The 22,263-nt window shown below is 42.7% G+C and overlaps 1 protein-coding gene across 11 annotated transcripts in view; it reads right to left on the minus strand.

Annotated features, from left to right (window-relative positions):
- The window catches only part of RUFY3 (RUN and FYVE domain containing 3), a 57,826-nt gene that overhangs the window by 6,425 nt on the left and 29,138 nt on the right, over positions 1-22,263 (minus strand). For 6 of the 11 annotated variants that reach the window (XM_056354556.1, XM_056354572.1, XM_056354564.1 and 3 more), the window contains 13 exons: positions 19,497-19,670; positions 18,031-18,148; positions 16,197-16,298; positions 15,065-15,188; positions 14,325-14,386; positions 13,156-13,221; positions 12,985-13,054; positions 10,795-10,887; positions 9,983-10,063; positions 9,176-9,343; positions 8,337-8,434; positions 4,710-4,829; positions 1,640-1,742 (listed from right to left, as the gene is read on the minus strand). In XM_056354556.1, the coding sequence (XP_056210531.1) occupies positions 1,640-1,742; positions 4,710-4,829; positions 8,337-8,434; positions 9,176-9,343; positions 9,983-10,063; positions 10,795-10,887; positions 12,985-13,054; positions 13,156-13,221; positions 14,325-14,386; positions 15,065-15,188; positions 16,197-16,298; positions 18,031-18,148; positions 19,497-19,670 (1,379 nt within the window). Of the gene's footprint in view, positions 1-1,637; positions 1,743-4,709; positions 4,850-5,015; positions 7,239-8,336; positions 8,435-9,175; positions 9,344-9,982; positions 10,064-10,794; positions 10,888-12,984; positions 13,055-13,155; positions 13,222-14,324; positions 14,387-15,064; positions 15,189-16,196; positions 16,299-18,030; positions 18,149-19,496; positions 19,671-22,263 lie in introns of those variants that run through there. The other 5 variants (XM_056354629.1, XM_056354620.1, XM_056354611.1 and 2 more) reach the window with 4 other exon arrangements.

Here is a 22,263-nt window from a genome sequence, read left to right on the forward strand (position 1 = left end):
CAATCTGCCCTAGGAACAGCTCTACATGCTTCCCTTTTGCTGCGAACAAAAAATTGACTTCACATTTTAGAGAGGGACTCTTAAATGCGCCCAACGACCTCCCCTTTTACTAAGAGGCTGAAGAAACTTCACAGTCACCACTGTTTTAACAGCAGGGTTTGAAAAGGTAGATGGGCTGAATAGGCTTTTTAAAGACTGATCAGCGAGATAAATCCTCTCAGGCAGGAAAGGAAATCAATCCTCCCCTCCTCCCCAGCCAAGACCTCAGTCACAGCCTGCGCCACGCACGTAACGCAACTGTCAAAACCCAGCCTCCCAACTGCAAGTGGTAAGTGCTGGCAGAATCACCCACGCAAGCACTGCTCTTAAGTTGTGACTACAGCCTCAGTGGATCTCTTCCATTTCTCCAAACCGCCACTGGATCAAGCGTCACCTACAGGTTTTGTGGCAGATGAGAAGTCCATTCTGAAGCCGCTTTTTTTTTTTTTTTTTTTTTGCACATTTTGCCCATGTGCTCCTTGTGGGAGCACCCTACTCGTGGCACAGCGCTCACCTACAGAGTAAAGGAGGATAACCCCACGCAGTAACCTGGTCTCAAAGCCAAGCTAAGCAGCGATGAAAAACAGCTATTCTGCCTTCGAGAGGGCTAACCAGCTTAACAATCAGATTAGCCGGTTTGGGCATTCCCTTTGTTTTTAAAGGCTAACTGCATTGCACTTCCCCAATTCCTTCTACTCTGTTATAGCTCTTCTGCCACAAGCAAACATGACTTTTTGATAAACGACTTATGATGCGTAAATGACTTCACGGATATCATGGGTAATATTGGTTTAAGAAAAAAAAAAAGAAGAGAGAAAACTGAATTGTTCAAGCAGCCCTGGGCATCCCAGTGAAGGCAACTCCCAAGCACAGCAGCACATGTCAGAATCGCTGAAACAACCTCTGCTACTTCACAGTTCTCCTACTTGCAAGTTTCGCTCTCCAAAACAACTGTTTTACTGCCAATTCCCAGCAAAAGAGCCTGTTTCACTTTACAGAAAAAGCTGCAGAGCAGGTTTTCACTTTCAAAGGCAAATGTACTGCTAAAAAGGGAGTTTCACTTGGGGGCTATGAGTTTTATTCTCAAGATGAACACCGTGCTTTGCTTTAAAAAACATTGAATTCTCTAATATGCAGCACTAGAACACCACCAAAAGATATTTGTGATGCCCTCAAGAGAGAAATTTCTCTTCAGGTTTTACTACTTACCTCTTTCAGCAGAATTTCCCTTATTATGATGCAGAAAAAAACCCCAAGCAAGCTGGCTTTTCATAAGATGTAACACGTACAGCATCTCTGCTGTATTACACGTGGTTTTATTTAACTAGTGAAAGAAAACTGCAATCACTGTCAAGATTTTGTCAGGTACCCAGCCTGTAAGAGGAAACCAGTGTTCCGGGATGAAGTGCAATGCCTGCAGTATTTTGTGAGGCTCACTCAATAAGCTGCCTATTTAGTGTGTTTAAAAAAGTGTTTCAAAGCTCCTTTGGCTGTGGCATGTTAACAATATAGATTTTATTGCCTAATAAAGCTCAGGAAAAGCAAACAAGCAAAATGAAACTATACTTCAAAGACAAGCCAAGAATAAAAGTCCTATTACCTGTCTTAGCCAATTCTTTGTGCCTTTTTTGTTGTCTTGGCTGCGTTGGTGACTGTGTGACCATCTGTCTCTTTCCCGCTTCAGTTCTAGTTCAAGATGGCTCCTAGAATATCGAGATGGAACTGGGATATAGGCTTTGGTTTTGTAACACATGGCATCGACAGCTAATGAACTATTTAACCCTCTCTTTACACTAAAGCAACTGAACCCCAACTCAAGAGCTGAAAACTGACTCTTGGGACAAAAAGTTGTCTTGCAGTGTGTTAAACCATAATATGGCAGAATGGAAAAGCTACAAGTTCTTCATCTAGTTCTAGCACAATTTTGTGGGAAATAAACCTGTTGGCTATGTCTGAAAGTCCTTAAAAATACTCAGTTATTCATCTGTTACAGAGCTGTTGATCAGCACCCTGCTCAGAAAGGCATTCTTTAACACATCGGCTGTGGGACAGGCTCTGAAACCAAAGCCTAGACCCTTTCCCAAAGCCATCCCCACAGGGTGGATGGCTGTTCCTCCCCGAGAGCTGTGGCAATGCTTCTGACACCTCACCTGAAAGCGGGGCTTGGTCCTCGCGGTGCAAGCGAGGGCTCAGGCTGAGGGCTCCTCACCGGGAGTACTCTGCAGCCTGCTCTGCTACTGATGTTGCTTGAGCCACAGTGTATGAGCAGGTCAGTACGCGGGCTTGAATAGGAGAGGCGAGCCCAGCAGGCTGAACACAGGATGCACACGCTGTTTTACGGCCTGCCATCAACTCCCTGGTCTAGCCTAACCTGCCACGAAGGGATGACGCATGCTCTTTCAAGACCGCTAGGCCGTCGGGCTGCTGATCCGCACCGGTACCGCAGCCCAGGCTTGTGTGTCAGTCCCCTGCAGTGTGTGCTGCGGTACAACCGGCCGGAGGGAACAAAGACACGGCTGAGCGCAGCACATTTGTATTCGGGAGGAAAACTAATCAGCGGGTCAAGGACAGATGAACGAGCACATCTAAGGTCCCTGATGCAGCCTGAAGCAGGCTGACGAGAAGCACGACTCTAAATCTAGCTGAGACTGGCAGAGCCTTTACTCTGGGCCACGAGAAAGCTCAGCGCCTCCACGACTGCTGCCTGCCTCTGCACAACAGCTGTGAAGCTCTTGGAGCACAAGGACCATCAGGGACTAGGTGCTAGAAATGCCGTTTTCTGAAATCATTACAAGAAAAGGAACAATCCCTGCGCCAACATCAAAGCCTAGGAAACTGAGTACCTACTGGTAAAAGTAGATACTTGTACTATAAAAGATTGCACTGTAGACTTGTACTATAAAACATCTAAATCCTTATTGCTATTAAAACCAAATTATCCATTATTACCCTTGTTAGTCTCCCTACCGCTCCAACAGCATTTTAAATAACTCATTACAACTGCAGCCTCATTAATTACATAGCGTAACTGAAGTGAGTAAAGCTGGTGGAGAGTCAGATCCAGGAATGAATACTTGCCTGTGTTGACATTTAAGAACTAAGCGACCTAGGGAATTCTTGTTTATAACATGTTTTAAAACCAACACCACCACAGACACAAAAAGCCCTATTTTCTCTTAAAAGGAATGTAATTCAAGCAAGACTAGCCACCATCCACTAACTTACTGCTTTAGAAACTCAGTTAAATAAAGCAGCACAGCCTCCCAGTAAAGAGGTTCAATCCTTTTCATGCTGTCATCTTTATTTAGCTTGGGCGAGGAAGGAATCAGAAAAAGTCCAACTGATGCGAAAATAGACCGATTTGCAAACGTCCTCTCCAGGTAGCTACACCAAGTTAAACTGACTCTGTGCGAGGTGCATGTGTGGAGAAGACGCGTTCGTTCCCCCTTTATACCCAAGAACACTGCTGAGCTCACCCATGACCTCACATGAATTTCTGATAAAAGCCACTTGCTGGTTTTCTGGGTAGCTTCTGTAACTTCTCGAAAAAGGAAATAAAAAGCTGTGCCACGAAGGGGCCAAAAAAAAAAAAAAAAAAAAAAAAAAAAAAGCATCCAGCAATGCCTCCACACAGTGACCTTACAACAAAGTAAAGATGCGTCATGGCTGCAGAAGGAGAGATGCTCTTCTATTTTAAGATAAAAGAGGATTTCTCTGTTTTCCTGATACTGGTAAACTGATGACACTGCAAGGAAAAACATGATAGTTCTCGCCAGGTTCCCTACATGTGGTTTCCAACGCTTTGGTTGCCTCCCAGCAAAACAGACCAGTTTCAACTGGGAAAAAAAAAATAATAAAAAAATCACAGCGTTGTTTCTCAAGACCCACAACCAGGATTGCTGCCCTTGTTCCAGATGCTTCAGCATTAGCTCTAGGCAAAGACTGAGCTCCTGCATCCCCATCGATGAGCAGTAAATCACTCGCTGTTAGTGTTAGTTTTAGATTCCAGATTATGGTATTACAGCGGAAAGCCTGACGCACCGCTAGACCTTGGAGAGATCTACGTTGTCCTCAGAGACCTGACTGTGCACCAAAGCACACATCCAGCTGCCATTCCCCGCAGGCTAACCTGCAACGCAACCTCAGTGCAGACCGAGCATCTACCCAGTGTCCCAAAGAGGTTTTGCAGCTTGGGGTGACCCTTGTCCCCCCCAGTCTCTAGCCCTGCCTGTTTTCAAATGAGATGGCTACTGGCAGATGCCCTACAAATCTAACCACAGCACAGAAAGCCCCCATGGACATTCCCATGTTCAGAAAAATATCCTGACATTTCATTTCCACCCAAGAGATATTCTGCAACCTGCTTCTGATATTCCACCACCACCTAGGATTTATACTTTTGCTGGTGGTTTCTGCTGACCCCATTGTTCTTTTGCATTTTCTTCCCCATTCAGTTTTTCAAGCTGTAACTTTAAAGGCACGCATGTCAAAAGATTTTCCACCTCACAAAGCATTTCGCCACCCCAGAGCTTATGCCTGCCTGGCGCCCAGCATGCCAGTTGCCTCTCTGACTCCAACCCCTCCTTCCTTTTGCCATCGCCCTGGCCTGCCTTCTCTACTAGAAACAGTAAGAACAGCCCAGAAATGAGATTAGAAAAGGATCTCTTCACCGCTGCCTGGAGAGCTCTTCCACTTCTAGCTGGAGGCTGTTGATTTTGTCCCCAAACTCCTGCTTGAAGAGCCGGTTGTCCTGCTGAGCCAACTGACGGTCCTTCTCTGCCTGTCGCAATCTGGATTTGAGCCACATGAACTTGTGATAAAAAACAAAAGCCATGGTGGGGAGGAAGACCGAGTTTAACCAACAAATAAAAAACCCAGTGAAAAGGTAAAGCCAAAACAAAAGGAATGTAAAAACAATGGAAAGGGGGAAAATATTTTAAAGAAAAGCAAGATGTAGGTGAACCAGGCAGAAGCTCTGATTTTCAATAGTTTTTATTCTATTACTACGGTTTACAGCCATTAGATGAAAAACATAAAACATCACTTTTATCCAGATTCAAAGCAAACCTCAAGTACACAGAATTTTAAGTCAAATTTGATTTTAATGTACGTTACATTTCAGCTTTACACATGTAACTGGAACTTGCAACATAGGTTAACTACTATAGTAAGAATTAGTGCATTTTCCTGGTCTCTTCCACGGATTGACGCATTGGCTCAAGCGCCCAGGCATCAGTGCACCAAAGCATTTCCACTTCGGGCCTGACATCAGAAACGGCCAGATCCTTAATTCTGTCTTATGTTAGCACTGCTGTGACAGCAAACAAAACCAGCCCAACCCCCTGTTTCTACAGAAGAAACCTGGGGAGGGGCAGGGGAGTTAACTGTTCTAACTAGCTATTTGGATACCTTGATGAAAGCGTCCACCTTTTTATTATTATTCTATTTATCTCCAGGTAGTTAAAATGACTTTCTAGTAAAAGGTTACCGAAGGTTAAGTTTATACTCTCAAGCATGCGACTTGGCCGCTGCGTAGAGATTTGAAATGGCTCTCTGAGTCTGCTTGGGTGCGGGAGTCCGTTAAACAAGTGAAGCGGTGGTACACGCTTGTGTACAGGGGAACTAGGCTGAGCCTCACAAATTTTTAAATGTGCCTGGTTAGAATCAGTAGCTGTTCTTTCCCCAGCTGCATTTCAGCCACATTTGCCACCTGCTGCCCCAAGGGGCACTATCCCGCAGGACAAAGCGAGAACTGGCCCCAAAGAATTTTTACAGGCATCTCACCAGAGCAAAAAAACCCACTTACTCAACACAGAAAACCCCCAAAGGTCATCTTCTCGAAAGAAAAAAAAATATCTCTCTAGGAGCACTTATAACCTAAAGCCTGTGACAGGCCAGCACGGTGAACTTCTGTGGCCACAGGGAAGGGGATATCAGTTTATAATAGTCCAAGCTACAGTTGAAGTTTTGCACTGGGGTGTTAAAATGGCAATTATTATTCTTATCGAGAGCTGTTCCCAAGCTTTAGCTGTTCTTTCATTAGCAAATTCCATTTGTATCGATCAACAGAAACTCAGAAGCAAATGAAAAAAGTGTAACAGTAAAAGGCAACTCTTCCTTTTAAACCACTAACTACTCAGACAAGGAATGGTCAAGTACCAAATTACCGTTTCCACTCCCCACCACTGCACATTTTGTTCCTTTCTTCTTCTGTTTTTTGTTTGGTTTTGTTTCTCTTAAACCCTAGTGTATAAAGATCAGATCATTTTTTGTAAAACGTGTAACTTCCCTTTCCAGGAAGAGGAGACACCTACCAACACACCTCTCCTCAGCTTCCTTCAGTCAGGAAGAACCGCAACGTATGTCTAGAGGGAATCATGGCAGAGGTAGAAGGCAATGCAAAGATAAGGAGGTTTCCACTGAACTTACCACTCTATCATGTTACTCTAAGACACCTAGCTACTAATTCTGGACACATGAAGTTTAAAGGAATAAGGGTAAGTCCCCACCCTCCCACCAAGTCACTAAGGCAAGGTCGTTGCAAGCAGTCTCGGTTACAAGAGGGCTGGTCCTCATGGTGATGAGCTATCGAGTCGCGCCCGTTTGTCTCGGACGCGGGGCTGAACCCACAAAACAGAAGTGAATGGGTAACGGCTTGGGGTACGTACACGACTACTTTCAACAACTTCCAGGGATGCATTTTTTTTCATCTACTTCACAAAATGGGTAACACAGAAAACTAGTTGACTTTCCAGAGCTGGCCAATCTGAGAGTGGCTTGACCAATGCACCTAGCATCCATAAACACTGAAGACTTGTGCTGCTGTATACCGTATGCATCACCAGGATGTACAGAGCCACATATCTCCCACTCCTTATGCTTTTCTGGTGTGTTTATTGGCCAACTCATTGGTACTTTAACACAGTTTAAATGGCAAAGTTAGGGATTTTTATACCCGACTCTAAATCTCTGAAGAAAAACTCACTGATTTTAAAAATTCAGCAAATTCCAAATCGACTTTAGGTGACAATTAACATTTTAACAGTTGCTTTTAGCAATTCTCAAGTTCTCCCCTCATAAATGAGTTCTGATGTCAGAGCTGTGAGGTGACCAGACATAAAAATGTCTAATGATGCTTCTGGATCAGTTTGTTTGCTGCACTATTTAGGGTTTTTGCCTGTTTCACCAAATCCTTTTCACTGTGTAAATAAGTCAGAAGGAGGATGATGAGAAAATGGAAACATAAGAACAGCGAGACAAAAAGAGCAAATCAATTAGCTGAGTAGACATCATAAAACATTTTAAAATACAAGTTTTCTACAAACAAAATTACCTATTTTTATCATGAACTATTCACAAGATAAATCCTAAAAACGAGAGCAGCAATTTAGCGCAGTGCCCTACTCATTAAAGGAGTCCCAGACAATCCACGCTGCTGAGAGCTACGCTTTCCCCTGATTTTCTCAGAGCTAGCATGACAGTCAGGGTCATTCGCAGAGACTGAAGTTCTGAACCTCTGGCCAAACCGCTACAAAGCCTGGCTTCCAGAACAAGACAAAAGGGGAATAGGAGCACTGCTCCTTCTCGAATCAATCTGACTTTGACACTGAGGCCTCTCCTAATTACATAAGGGTTAGCAATATGAGAGCAACACGGTCATTAGGATGGAACTTGTCCCAGTCCAAATGGATATTACATCTCTGGGCTATCCTTTATCAACTTCCAGTGACAGCCAGGCTGCCCTCTCATCTTCCTCTGTTTACTTTCACATGAGGATTTTTTTCAAGCTCATCTTCCTCAGAAAGTACAAGTTCATAATGAGAATAGATTCAGTGGGGTATTTATTTTTTTCTAAAACAGTACCAGAAAGATCTGGAATAACCAAGCACCTCTGAGCCTAGCCTCTGCAGCACGCTTGTCCTTCCTGCTCCCACAGTCATACTGTTATTAACAGTCAAGCACTGTTCTCAGCTCCTATTTCTAAACTTTACCACTGTTATCACTGATAGCGATTGACTTGTAATGGCTGGATAACATATAAAAGTGCAGCTGAATTAGATAAAGCTGCTATGTGAATTACTGATTTAGCGGTATATTCTTTTCTAGTGGAAGCCCTCCTGAGCATGCAAAACATTCTTCCTAATAGTATCTCAAAAATCATAGCTCTCCTGACGTAGCTCTATTTAGCAGTGGCGAAGCACAGCACTCAGACTCTCACTTGGTCCATTTGGGATCACTGGGACACTACCACTAGAATACACGCACAAATTTGTAATCGTAAAAGTTCCATTTTTTACCTTTGTTCAAGCTGTTTGATGGTGGCAGCCATCTGATTTGTTTTTTCTTCCAAACGGCTGTTTAATTCACTCTTCTGTTTCACTCCCATGTCTGAACTCTGGGAAAAGGAGCATAGTGGGGGTTTTTGTCAGTAGCAGTAAAATCAAAACAAGCTGTGATAAATCATGTGGCACATGAAACGAAAGGGGCAGAAGCCAGAGAGGCAGGGAAAGGTGTTCAAAAAACAAATGCCAGGTCAATGTTGCAAGGGCAAGCGTCTTGCCAAGTGCAGGCTACATCTAGACCCCGTGAGAGAGCAATACCATGATCAATGAAGCTTCCTGTATAATACATTAATGCAGTACCTGCTAACACTATTTAGCTGTTTTGATAGAATGGTTGGCCCAAGGAAAGCAGAAGCATTCTTTCCTGTCCGAAAGTTTATTTTAGGATTTCCTCCTGAGCATTTTGTGTGACTTTTTGTCTTAAGTCTGCTTTTGTCATCATAGACTAATGTACATAATTGCATCATTTACCTTCAAATACTAGATTGTACTGGAACAGAAGCTACCGTGGCTCGATTTTTATACCATAAAAGCACAGAAACTGCTTTCCCTGGTCACACACACACATTTCTGGACCATCACGAGTCTTTCTTCAGAAGAAACTGCATTTTCCTTTAAAACTCCACTACATTCAATTCTTCAAGTACCGCGGCTTGCTGCAGCGAGACGGAAGTACGCTGTATAGCCTGCACCCCTTACACACCTAGCATCTTTTAAACAGGCAGGGGAAGAAAATATCAAGAGCTATCGCTTTTATCCAGAATTTACCATATTTGATTTAATTACTTCCCTACCTGCAGCTTGAAAGAGAGTTCATGCTTTAGGGCCCTGAGATCATCCAGTTGCTGTCTGAGTGCCACCAACGCATCTTGCTTCTCGCAAACATCTTTCTCTAGCATCTTCATGGCTAGCTCCATCTCCTGTCGCATCCCGATCTGTGCCTCCAGCTCTTTCTCCACATCCTGGAACATACGGGTCAGTCAGCATAGCCAGCCAGCTTTCCTCACCACCCAGGACAACCACCCTTAACTGGTGCTCCCGCCAATGCAGTCACTACCTAGACACGTGCTGCACTGCCACAGCGTCACAGTTGCAGAGCTGGCCCATCACTGACAGTTAAGGACAACAAACGCACATTTTCAGTCCAGTATTAAAGCAATGTAAACAGCATCACCAGCAAGGAGTCAGAAAGTACTAGACAGGCCCACCTTTCTGATGAAGAGGACCAGCAAAAAGCTGGCAGAGTTCGTCTTCTAAAAACATTCTGCACAGGCATTTTTCTCCCCACCAGCTGAATGCACTATATTCAGCAACAGTTCAGAGAGCAGCAATATCCTTTTCTCTGGCAAGGGGGATATCTCAGACCTCGAAATGCAGCTCCATGGCTCATTTCAAGAAACAGACCTCACACTGATCAAGAGCCACAAAATTAACATCGCTTCTGACAAGACTGTCTCGAATCAGACTGAAGCAGGCAGGCAAGAACGATAAAAAAACCCTGGCCAAACATTTTCAGAAGCGATTGTCTGACATGGAGTTATTACGTGAAGCTCCAAGCTTTCTAACTTCATCAGCGAGCTGCAAGCTCACACAGTCCTTACCAGCCGCAGCTGAGTCTCCTCCTTTAACTGCTTCCGTGCTTCAGTCAGCGCATGTCCATCAGCAGTTCTGTCTTTAGTGACCTAAGTTAATGAAGACACCCAGTTAACTTGCCATTATATACTAAACCTCACATTTGCTGATTATTTGCTTCTCCCAACACTTCAAAAACAGGTTCTGCAACTATCAAAACTCAGAGCTCCGCTCAGTTACCGCAGCGTGCAGCTCCCATGGGAAATGTCTCTACCTCCCGCCCTCTCTCTCCAAGTGCTCAGTGCAGTGCAGTGGATATGAATTAAACGAACAGAACTTTCACAATATACTAAGTACGGTTACAAAAACTTCAGAAAAAAATCTTACAGGTTTTAAAATTCAAAACAGATTCTGCCATAGTTACTAGCACTTCCAACAAATCCACCAAAAAATATTATAGATCCTGCGCCTTGATTTCTGAAAAGGGTAGCATTTCAGGCCAATACAGCAGAACTCCTATATCCACCTTTTTCTGCCACCCCCTCAGGAAATCATCCTTCCTCCTGTCCCTTCTGACACCTCTGCTCAGCAAGCCACGAACATGCTGTGTTACCTCTCGGCTCTGTGCGTGCTCACAGTTTAATCAGCTACAGCCGGGCAGGATTTACTGTGGCCAGGGTCCATCTGTTACCTTCTGCAGAAAACCCACCTGGAGTCTTACCTATTGTGGGTTTTGTGTGAGATACAGGAAATAAAGACTCTTCCAAACACCGACTTCTCAGTTGAATTTGGGTTGGGACTGCCCCAAAGGTTCAGTACTCATTCACATACATACACCAACCTTACGACTGGACTCCAAGATGTAAGAACTTTCTTCTTTAACACGTTCCATCTCTTCTTGCAGTGTAATAATCCTGTTGTTTGCAACCGCAAGCTATGAGCAAAACAGAACAACAGGAACATATCAAAAACATACTTGACCCATTTTGCCCCCCCCAGATATATTTTCTACACTATTTGGTTTTTTTTTTACACTCAGAATTGGGGGCGGGAGGGGGTGGGGAATATTTGGAGTAGCAAAAAGTTGTCTCTACCATGGGGAAAGACAACCTGAAAAAGCATCGATTAGTGCAAGCGTGATGAATTTCCAGTATCGGCTAAAACAGAGACTTTCCAACCTATTCTGATTCCTGTCTTCCAATAAAGTTATTGACTTCAGGTTTCTACCTGCTAGATGCAGTGTTACACAGTTAGTGCAGCTCAACAGAAATCCTCACTCCATTTCCTCTCCTTTGCCAAAGATAACAAAAAAGAAAAATGCGAGCACACAACAGCCAAGTTTTGTTGACTTCCAGCAACTGAAATATATTACCAGAGAAGAAATACTGGCATGGGTTTGCTAAAGCTTTGGTAGTTGGCATACACTGCTAGGTAGAGCATCCAAGATGTAAGAAGCTCAAGCATTTGGGCAGGAGAAGCACAATGAGAACCTCATCAGAGGAGGAATATCTGGCTGGAAACAGAGGAACACTAGCACACACCACCCTTACGAAACAGGACATCTGCCTGAGAGGGATCCCCAACGAAGACATCACCGCAGACTAACAGATTCCTTTACACTAACAGAGTGTGCGGTCAAAGGCCAAAATAACTTAAGAAAACCCCTGGCTTTGCAAATCATAACTTACGTAAGCCTTGCCCACAAGAAAAGCTCAGTGACATTCCAAGAGATCAGCAATGTTATTAAGTGACAAATCCAACCAGAAACTACCCTGACAAAAGTGCGAGTCTTTGGTACAGCTCAAGCCAAATACACAAATTGATGTGACATGTGATGCAGTTCATTAACTACACCCTGCAAATCACCCTGATTGGCACAGCGTGTTCCAGCACCACTTAAATTCTTACTCTGAACAGCATGCAGACTTTGCTAAGGTACAAGCAAGTAAATTATTAAAAATTAAAAAATACTTCAGTGAACACTCAATTAATTTCATGGGTATCACGCCTCACAGGCACACCACTCATACTCTGCAGGTAATAAATCCAAAGCCACTTATTATAGCAGCACCGAGAAAAGCAGCCTCTGCTGCAGACCACCTTTTGAAAACTAAAAAAATATTTCAGTTGTAAAAAATGTTTCTTACTCCTTAATTGCAAAAGTGGATATGCTAATTTCCATCACTAAAGCTTCACATCATTTGGAATACATCCATTACAGTAAGTGTTCAATAACCAGACACCCACAGACATCTTTTAATGAGGCTGAACAAGCAAAAAAGAATGTCTGTTTCATATTTGTCCTGCAAGAGCACCTAGACAGCCCAATCAAAATCATTCTGCTAAGTGACATGCGGCAGAGATACTGTAAAACCATTAGGATGAGACCTGCTATCACCCATCTGTCAGGGAACTGACCCCAAAAGATTTCACTGCATTTGTGACATTACTCATGAACTGCAAGACCCATTTTAAAACACAGGTTACGCCTATGACTCGTGTACCAACCCTTTTTCATGCTTAGACTGAACATTTTATCTATAAGTTTTCCTTTATTTCTTGCAAATTGTGACAGGCTAGAGAAAAAGTTATTGAAACCTTTCAATTAACTCTCTTTCCTTTGTAGTCAACTTCTGCACCTGTCAAAGTAAACAGACATCTCAAAATTTCCCTTGTCATGTCTGGACATCTCATAACCTACATCAGCTGTATGGCATTGAAAATCACACCCACTTACAATTTATTCTAAGACTTCTCTAAAAATCAGAAAGCACCCAAAGACTGCAGAAGGATAAAGTGTATTCAGCAGCTTTTTTTTTTTTTTTTTTTTTAACATAAACACTCAGCTGTCTTCCCACTTTGTGCTTAGTAGCAACAGCCAATGTAATTCCTTGGCAGGTCAGTTATTCCAGTTCCATCGTTAAACACTCATCATTATGTACACCAGAAATATGAAAATAACTCCTCCCTTAGCCTTTAGGAATTGGGGATTAAAAAGGTAAAACATCAGAGGATTGTTTATGACACTTACCTCCTCGGTTAGTTTAGTGTTGGATTTTTCTAAGGCATCCACCTTGGCCTGTAGGTTGTTTACTGTAGCACTGTTGAAAAGAAAAAACCCTACAGTAATTCCTTCTTTTTTAAAATCCTGGTTTTAATTTTGTTATACTAGATAATAAAGAATAAATAAATCATGTCTTACCTTAAATGTCTATTGAGTTCTTCTACATAGTTCTTCTGGTCCAAAATAGCAGTTATCTGACCATCTCTGGAAAAAAGTAGTATCACACAGCTCAACCATTTGGATTGAAAGACCTATGAGACACCACTAAACATCTAAGAGGAAATGTGGCGATGTAGCCTGCATGTCCAGCAGAGCACAAGTTCCTAGGTCTCAATGAGCCTGTGTCAAATATATAAGATAGCAAAGCAGAGTTACAGCCTCTGCCTTTAGAATCAGCCACCGTCCTCTGACTTCTCAGAGGCTGCAACTGCGACACTCACCTGGATGACATTCAAGTGTTTTGTGACACACAAAATAGAGTGATTAAGGGACAACATTTCAAAGAGTACAGCAGTTATTTCAAATAAAAACCCCCTGGTTCTGCACTACATTTATATTGGACAACAGCCATCTCACCAAAATCCATTCAAGGAAAACTGTCAACAAATGCATGTCTTGCATGTGCTTCCAGCAGGAAATCTTAACTAAAGAATGTTTTAAAAATGAAATCATAGATAAAATAAATGCAATCAAAACGCCTGACCTTGAGAGATAATTATTACATATAGACCTGAATTCAAACAAGCAGGATTTCCTCAGGAGGAGGAAGTACTCTGGAAGAACCTCAGAAAACCACACCACCTGACCCATGTGTCATTGGGCTCACGCTGCATTTTTCACCCACTTGCTCTGAACATTGCACAGCTCCATTTGTGCATGCTGGCACAAGTAGTTTAGTCTATTATTACAGTTATCATCTCTTCCAATTGGATTATGTCTTTCCCCAAGGATGTTACGGTGCCAAAAATCCACTACCGTCCTGCTAGCCATACAACTGGTGAAGGCCACCAAGCTGCTTACCACATTTAAAGACAGGCAGACCTAACTCTGAAGAGGGTCACTTTTAAAATATTTTTATCTTCAATTGCCAGTTAAGGAAGAACACAGAATTTCTGGGAGACTCTCCTTTTCCCCTGCCCCCTCCCAATATTTCCACTATCTTATTTATATATTATGATTGATCACACAAGAGCAAATCAGTCTAAATAGCTTTTTAATTAAAAATGTAGCAGCTTGCAGGGCAACCTGGAATACCTGAATACAAGTTACTAAGAGATAAGAGGCAGGGCAATTGTGCATGTACCTACCCTTCACTGCCTTTTGTGCTGTTCCCATCTTTCAAATACATTGAGAAATCAATAACTCCAACCTAGAGAAGAAGAATTTGCATTTTACATTAACCACTTTTTCTAAGACTAAACACTGTCCACAGTTGTGAAAGTTTAGAGTCATTCAGTTAGAACAGTTAGAACGTGTTGTATTACAGCAAAGATTCACTGTACCAGTAATCTATCTGAAATTAATGAAAACATGGCCTATCTCAAGCAAAAATATATGAGGATAAGCAGCAAGCTGGCAAGCAAGGCTTGGGACGTAAGGACACAACATCCCCATCACCATATCTGTATATACCCTGCTTACACAAGCTGGGATGTAAGTGCATACAGGCTCATTTTCTTTTGTTTAACAGCTATAATGATCTCATCGCACAGCATGAGTGAATTAAGAGTTCTGCCCATTTCTCCCCTCATTTTGGCTAGGTCCTTCCCTGTTTTCGCCTCCTTTTCCATTTACTGTGTTTCACTCCACAGTGACCTGCATGCAGACCATAGCAAAGTGTAAGAGCAAATTAAAAACAAAAATCCCGAGTCTCTGATGTCAGCGCTGCCAGCTAACCGAAGACCACAACCACAGTAACAAGCTTGTATTAGTCTTCTATTACGTATAGTAACAAACTCTTATCTCAGTTGATGGAAGTCTTCTCCAATGAAAAGTTCTTCCAATTTAAATGAGCAGAAAAAAGAATATTAACTGAATACCCAAGTACCTGTGAGTCCAGGTCTTCTCCCTTCATGCAGAAGTTCGCATCGATGACATTCAAACCTACTAGGAGGCCAGCAATGATGGCACCTTCTTCTTCCATCATCAGTGCATTAGGCTCATAAAATTCACTGTGGGATGCATGGCAAGAGAAGACAGGTGTTGCATCTTGAAAAATCAACTATTTTGATGGATCCAGCATGGGATCTCTGATACTTCATATGACAACAGAATGCCACCTCAGCCTTTACAAAAACCCAGCGAGTGGCACATAGTCCACATAGAAATGCACTCCTACATGCTATCTATATACTCCCACTCTGACTGAACAAATCTCTCAGCACAGTAAGTCTGCAAGTGACGCAAGGACCCAATAAGCAGAGGACCTGGTCCCTCACTGTCGAAAGGTGATGGAAAGCAAGCACCATTCCTGAGTAACCATACAACACACTGAAGATTTAAAACCGGGGCTTACTATCAAGAGTTTTTTTAAGTAGTATACTTCTACTACTCTACCACATTCTGTTGTTAACACAAGCCACTGCCACATCTTCCAGTGGACAACACCAGGTTCTCCCTTCTAACCCCAAGTGAGCTATGGATTTACATGGACAGCCAACAAAAACCTACTTGTTTGAATAAAGAAACACCAACATATTTATTAAATCCTACTCCTTTACACAGACATAGTAGTTCAAATCCATGGACTTCCAATTCAACTACAAAATTATTGCTGTTTTATGAGTGGGAAGCAGAGATAGAGAGAAGTGAAATGACTTGTTCCAAGTCAGATGGTAATGAAGTGACAAGGTCAGAAATAAATCCAGTGTCAAGATTTGGCAGACAGAGAATGCTGTATCCCCTCTGTACAAATATTTCACCCAAATCATCTCTTCAGAACCAAAATGTATGTTTATTCTGATAGATATTTGAGACAAAGTGAGGAATAACAGCTGCTGAATTAAGAAAGAATGCTAAGCATTTTTAAACCCTTAGAGGAAGCTCTGCATTTCACAAATATTACCATTTCTTAAAAAAAGCACATGCATACTTTACCATTTGGATGTAAAAGATTGTAAAGATCTTACAAGAGGGCAGAAGTGAACCTAACCTAATCTGAGAGTGAGCTCAGCACTCACCTGAGAAGATCCTTTCTGTTAATCAAGGCTTTCATGTATTCTGAAAGTTTCTTCTGCATTAGAGCCAGGCGAAGCCAAGCTCTTCCTCTACCCACAGGTGTCCTACAAAGGCCAGAAACAAAACCGTTACAGACATACTGCAATGCACCGTCAAACAGCTCTAATAATCCTGTTCTGTCTGAAGTTTCTGTGTCTCAAAAACAGAGCTGGCACTGGATAAACAGGAAAAATACAAGGTATCTAAGTGCAAATAGTTACAGACAAGTTTATCTAAGCAATCACTGCTTCTCTCCTAACTAATTATGTATTTGTTGCTATACTAACAATATTTCCCTGACTTTACCCCTGCTGGACACTGCTACACAAAGAGAGATCAGCTGCTTCAACATATCACCTTCTAATTCAAAATCAGTTTTGCATAAGGCAAGTCAGAAGAACGTGTATACTTCAGCTCAGCACAGACGCCCAAGCACTGCTCATTCAGGTAGGTGTTAAGTTAGGTAAGAATCCACAAACACAGCGGAAAACACAAATTCAGTACTGTTCTCTTCAGCTATTTTGCTCATTAACACGCTCACAGGATGCAACGGGTTATAGTCACCGTCCTTCCCCTCTCTGTTTCTCCTGGCAATGTGAAGCATGCAGCTTTAAAAATACTGATATGCTGCATCACAGCTCTGGCTCATCTATCCTGGCATGCTGGCCAGGAGCCAGCCTCAGATGCTCCCCAAAGGAAGGTGTAAATCCCCCATGTTAAGCAGTATTCTGATTAGAAGGAAATTTCTTTCCATCTCCAGCAGTCAGTCAAGCTGTCTTATACCAAATGACACGTGGGGCATTTTACTTTCTAACCTTAACTGCTACAAGCAACTGCCCATGTAAATCATCTTTGCTGCTCCCCATTCTTGACCTCACTAATACACGACATGACACTTCCCAAGGGTTAGTACGGATGCAAAGTTTAGAAACTTATCCTAAACCTGTTCTTTATTTCAATTTATTTAACGTTTCAATATTCTTTTACAACAAGGAAAGGCAGCAGGAGCTCTGGCACAACACTGTTGGCACTCCACACTGGTCCGGTAAGCCGTTCCAGGAGGAGTGCTGCACAGATCCCCAGTAAAAGCACTTGACCATATGCATATCGCTAAATACTAATCCAAAAGAAACTGTTACTGAATCTATTAATCTCTTCTTTCAGCAAAAGATTTAATCCTTAGTCCTGCTGCTCACACAAAAGCTTCCTTACATCTTTTTTCTATTCTCCAGGCTCAAAGCCTGTTTCTTTTTAGCACAGAATAAGCAAACCTGAATGTGATGTCTCAAATGACTGTGACATTTTTAAAAGCAACAAATACATGCTTAAACTGTTTTTTTTCCCCTCCCCTCTTTAACATAGGCTGGTATCTTCTCCAACTTGGTGACTGAGCTTCGCTTTTACAAAAACTTTACAAGTTTACCCAAATTTATTTAAAAGAAACATTATCTCTGTCAGCCTCAAGATTATGTAACCTGTAATCACCTTCCTTCCAATTCCATTCCTCTTCAGTCTGACTTCAGAAATAGAGTTAGTAAAGGCTGCTCCCATTCCCAAGACACATCACCACTCATTTAGTGCTAGCAATAAATGTACTGCTGTCTGTAAGACCCCATGCACTTAACACAGAAAGAATATACCCTATCCTCTCCTTCTGCAGATCCTTGATTAAGAGAGTAATGATTCATTTTTATCAGCAGAAGGTAGCATTCCTGTTTGCTCTTTGTTCTCTTCATCAGGATCCTTCTTACAATAAAAACCACATTATGTACTTGTGCAGTAGAAGACCGTACTTACTTCAGTCCTGGGAGATCCTTAACACTTGCTGTAATCTCTGCAGCCTCAGGAACAAGTTTCTCTACTAGTTCTAGAGGTCCCCAGAATGACTTATTTTGCCCAAGAAAAGTCTTTTTGGCTAGAAAAGAGAAAGATACAAAATGAGCCCATTAGGCCCATGCTGACTAAACACATTCTCAAACACGGTCAGAAGTGAATGAACAGCAGACAAAAACTGCCAGAAAGATTCTTCTGGGACCACTGCTGGGCAAGTACAAAAGATGACTTTTTATGCCCGAGTGTGGCAACTACTGGTGCCATTTAAATAAGGCAACAGAAGCTCCAGACAGATGCCAGAAAATATTCCACACATCCCCAGTATGCCAAAACAACAACATCCAGTGATAACCAGCAACTTAAGATTCACTTCCAGAAGACAAAGTTTCTCCTGGGATGCTGTCACTGTCCCTAAGTTACATCTGATATGTGCACAGTAATTTTCTCTCACTGACCATCACATTAGAAGGAAAAGGACGACGCCACTCTGAACCTGCTCCTTCTCCATAGCTGCTAGGGGCTTCTCGGTGCATCCTTTCCTCCTTCAGAAAAGCTTTCCAGCGATCCCTTGGTACTAAAGCTGGAAATTAATTTTCTTACATAGTTCTTACTGCTACTTCACAGCAGCAGCCAGAAGACTGAGAACTCTGTTAACTTCAAACTTATGACCAGCAGTAGGGACGCTGCCAAATGGATAAACAAAGAAGCTGAAGAATAGGAACGCTTCTCCCTTGCACAATGTTACCCTAAACCAGCACAGGAATTGCTTCTTCCACATGTAACACTGAACACGACTGCTAAAGCAGCACCACAGGACGCACGTATGGGCGCCGGAGGGTGTTTAATATCCTCTGCTTTTCATCTTATGCTACTATCATGCAAGGTCAGGATATCAAGAAAGAGTCTGGTACTTGGAGTTTCAGTTGTGACTCTATATTATATAGCTAAATATATGCTCTGCTTGCTATTTGCAAAAGCAGCTTATAGGACATTAGCTGCACAAAGCCCAAATCCTCAGTTTTGACAGAACTATTGAGCAAGGACCTCCGTGTTGCGGTTCCTCTTCCAGCAAAAGGATTGTTGCATCCCTGAAGCACAAAGAAGTGCAGAAAAAAAGGGAGTCATGAGTTTGCTGAGGACCTAATTTTAACACTTATCACTTAGTTACACTGCAGACATCTAAAAAGTTGTTTTAAAAATGGCAAGCACCTGCAACAACTGAACTTTTCACCTGCAGTGTTATACCTCCAGCAGAGTTTTTTTTCCCTTCCTGTGGCCTGTCAAGCCAACTGTGATCACAGCAGTGACCCTGCTCAGCCTCCTTTTGGTCTAATGTAGATTACAAAACTAGATTTTTAAAACAAGATTGCTCTTTCTTACTCCTACGGTAGGACAAACAACGCGGGGGGACACCTCTCAAGCCAGGTTACCTTTCAAGCCATGTTTAAGGCAATGTTCCATCACAACGAAGAACTGCTGAAGAGGTGCATAGTCAGAGTCCAGCGTCCTGCCCAGATTAAGCGCCGATTCAATCAACCCCTTGATGCTCAATTTTGCCATGTTCATCAGGTTCATGCGTTCATTAGCCATGAGATAATTAGGATCTATAAAAAAAAAGGAAGACACATACTGTTGAGCAACAAAAGCTATTTTTAATACAGTAAGATACCCCGTGTCTCTCTCTTTGCTCCTCAGCTTTGAAGACATTTTTAGGGGCAGTGACAGTTTCATGTGAGGCACTCCCTTCAGGCCTTTTGTTGAGAAAAATCAAAATTAACTAGCATTTTATGGCCGAAGCCACAATGACAAGGGAACAGGCGATATATCACATTAAGGGCACCTCAATACTTCAAATAACTACAAAAGTTCTGTATTTTCAAGAGAAGTTTGAAGACAGCTGTTAATATTGTGCTTTGCACCTTAACAACCAAATTATTGAATTTTATTGAATTATTGAATGTTAACAGCTGTCACTTGTTCCAACTCAAATCCCCAGCTACGTCCGGCTACTACAAACAGGGAAGAATTCCCCACTTGTGATTTGTCCTTCCACCTAAAGATCACCATGAATCCGCTCACACCTAATCCAGCGATGTGTGTGTCTATCCAGCCTTGCATCTTTCCTTCTCTTTTTTTCAAACCTGGATGTAACACGGAGCCAATTCCCATCTCTCCCTCTCCGTTTTGCCAACACTACTGTTTTTTACCACTGACTGTAAGGAGCTGATTTTCATGGCTCCTCTGACAGCTTGCTCCAAGTCCCAACGCGCAGGGATCTTCCAAAACTATATTCTTCCTCTACCACATTATAAATATTCCAATGTTTATACTTGCGTCTTGTTGCAAGAAACAAACACAGACCTGCGTCTTCCAAACTGCAGCCTGCCCGCAGGCCTCCCGCTCCCTGACCTGTGTAACGTGCCCGTGCCAACACCCATCCTTTCACAGAGCGCCCCTCTTCCCAGCCGCCACCAGCGCCTTGCCAGCCCCTCAAGGAACAAGCTCATTTACAACAGTACTGTCCCATAACTAGAGGGAAACTGTCCCATACCCACAACGAATCAAGTGTGCTTAAGCTTTAGGCCTGGAGATACACAGTCATAGAAATCTTGGCTACTAAAATGGTGTTGCATCAGTTGCAAGTTTTCTGTTTGTATCTGTTTTACCTACAATCTCACACCAAATTTTTGTGCTAAACTTCTCTGGTGCAAGCAGTTTCACCCTTTTATTAGAAGTTTCACACCCATTTACTAGAATAAATGTAAGGCACATTTATTCTAAGGCTGCTATAAACAACCATGTACCCTTGAACAAATTTGCCAGCTTCATGAGAGAAATCACTGCATCTAGCAGCAGAAACATGACCAGAGGACATCTACAACATCTAAAAACATTTAGGAGTGAGTGTCAGGAGGATGGGGCCAGGCTCTTTTCAGTGGTTCCCAGCGACAGGACAAGGTGCAACGGGCACAAACTGCATCGCAACAGGCACAAACGGGCACAGCTGAATGTGAGGAAAAACTTCCTTACTGTGAGTGTGACAGAGCACTGGGACAGGCTGCCCAGAGAGGCTGCCGGGTCTCCTCTGAAGACATTCAAAACCCACCTGGACGTGGATTCTGTGCAGCCTGCTCTAGAGGAGAACCTGCTTTAGCAGGGCGTTGGGCTAGATGATCTCCAGAGGTCCCTTCCAACCCCAACCATTCTGTGATTACCTGTCTAAGCACAGGGTACACATTTTATCTGCTATACTGACAAAAAATGCTTGCATTTAGCAAACAAGTAAAGCAAATAAACATTTGAGACTGAAAACCTTCAATTAGAACAAAAGGAGACAGATTTCTATTTAAAATGCAGGGGAGCACATAGCTAAGTTTGATGAAAGAAGTCACAAAAACATCTAGAAGTCCAAGCATGTTCCTTGGACAGGAATGGCTGTTCCTGCCGGCTCTGTGGTGCTCCACCACCCAGCCTCCCACAGCCATGCTCACCACCCACTGGGGTGTTCTCAAGCTCTTTTTGACTGTTTGGAATGTCCATCTCACCAACATACAGACAGCTGAGATAAGTTCCTATATCTCTCCTTAAAACATCTTCTCATGGTGAAGGAGGGGAAGATGCAACCTTCATCCTCAGTGGATCCAGTCCCTAAGTTAAGGCTTGCAGCAGTTTGGGTTTGTATTCAGCTGGTTTGCCACTGAGTGGGCATTAAGTCTCCACAAGGCAGCTGGACTTAACTGTCTGGATTATTCACAGTTCTCATCCTCTTGTCAATACAACTGTGAAGAACCATTTCTTGCAATTTAAAGTGCAACAACTTAGCCAAAAGAGTCCAAGGGCCTCTTCTTTTTCTGAGGCTATTCTTCTGAGGCTACTGCAGTCTCCTTCAGGACTTGTCCCAACTGTGCAAGTCATCATCCTGCTTCAACATGATGCTGATAGTGACAAGTCCAGTTGCTTCAATACAAACTCCTTGTCATCTCAAACGTACTGCCACTGCAATTAGGCATCTTGTCAGCACCCACCAGGCAAAAAGACAGCAAGGAGCAAAACTTTATAGAACCACAGAAAGACAAAAAAAAAAAAAAAAAAAAAAAATCACATTGTTCCCACTTCCCATCTTTGATACCTCCTGCAGGTTGAAAAGCACTGCAGGCCCAGTGGCCTGTAGCTGACGGGAGGAATATTTTGTTTCAG

The sequence above is a fragment of the Falco biarmicus genome, chromosome 1 (genome assembly GCF_023638135.1).
Source record: "Falco biarmicus isolate bFalBia1 chromosome 1, bFalBia1.pri, whole genome shotgun sequence".
Taxonomy (NCBI): Eukaryota; Metazoa; Chordata; class Aves; order Falconiformes; family Falconidae; genus Falco; species Falco biarmicus.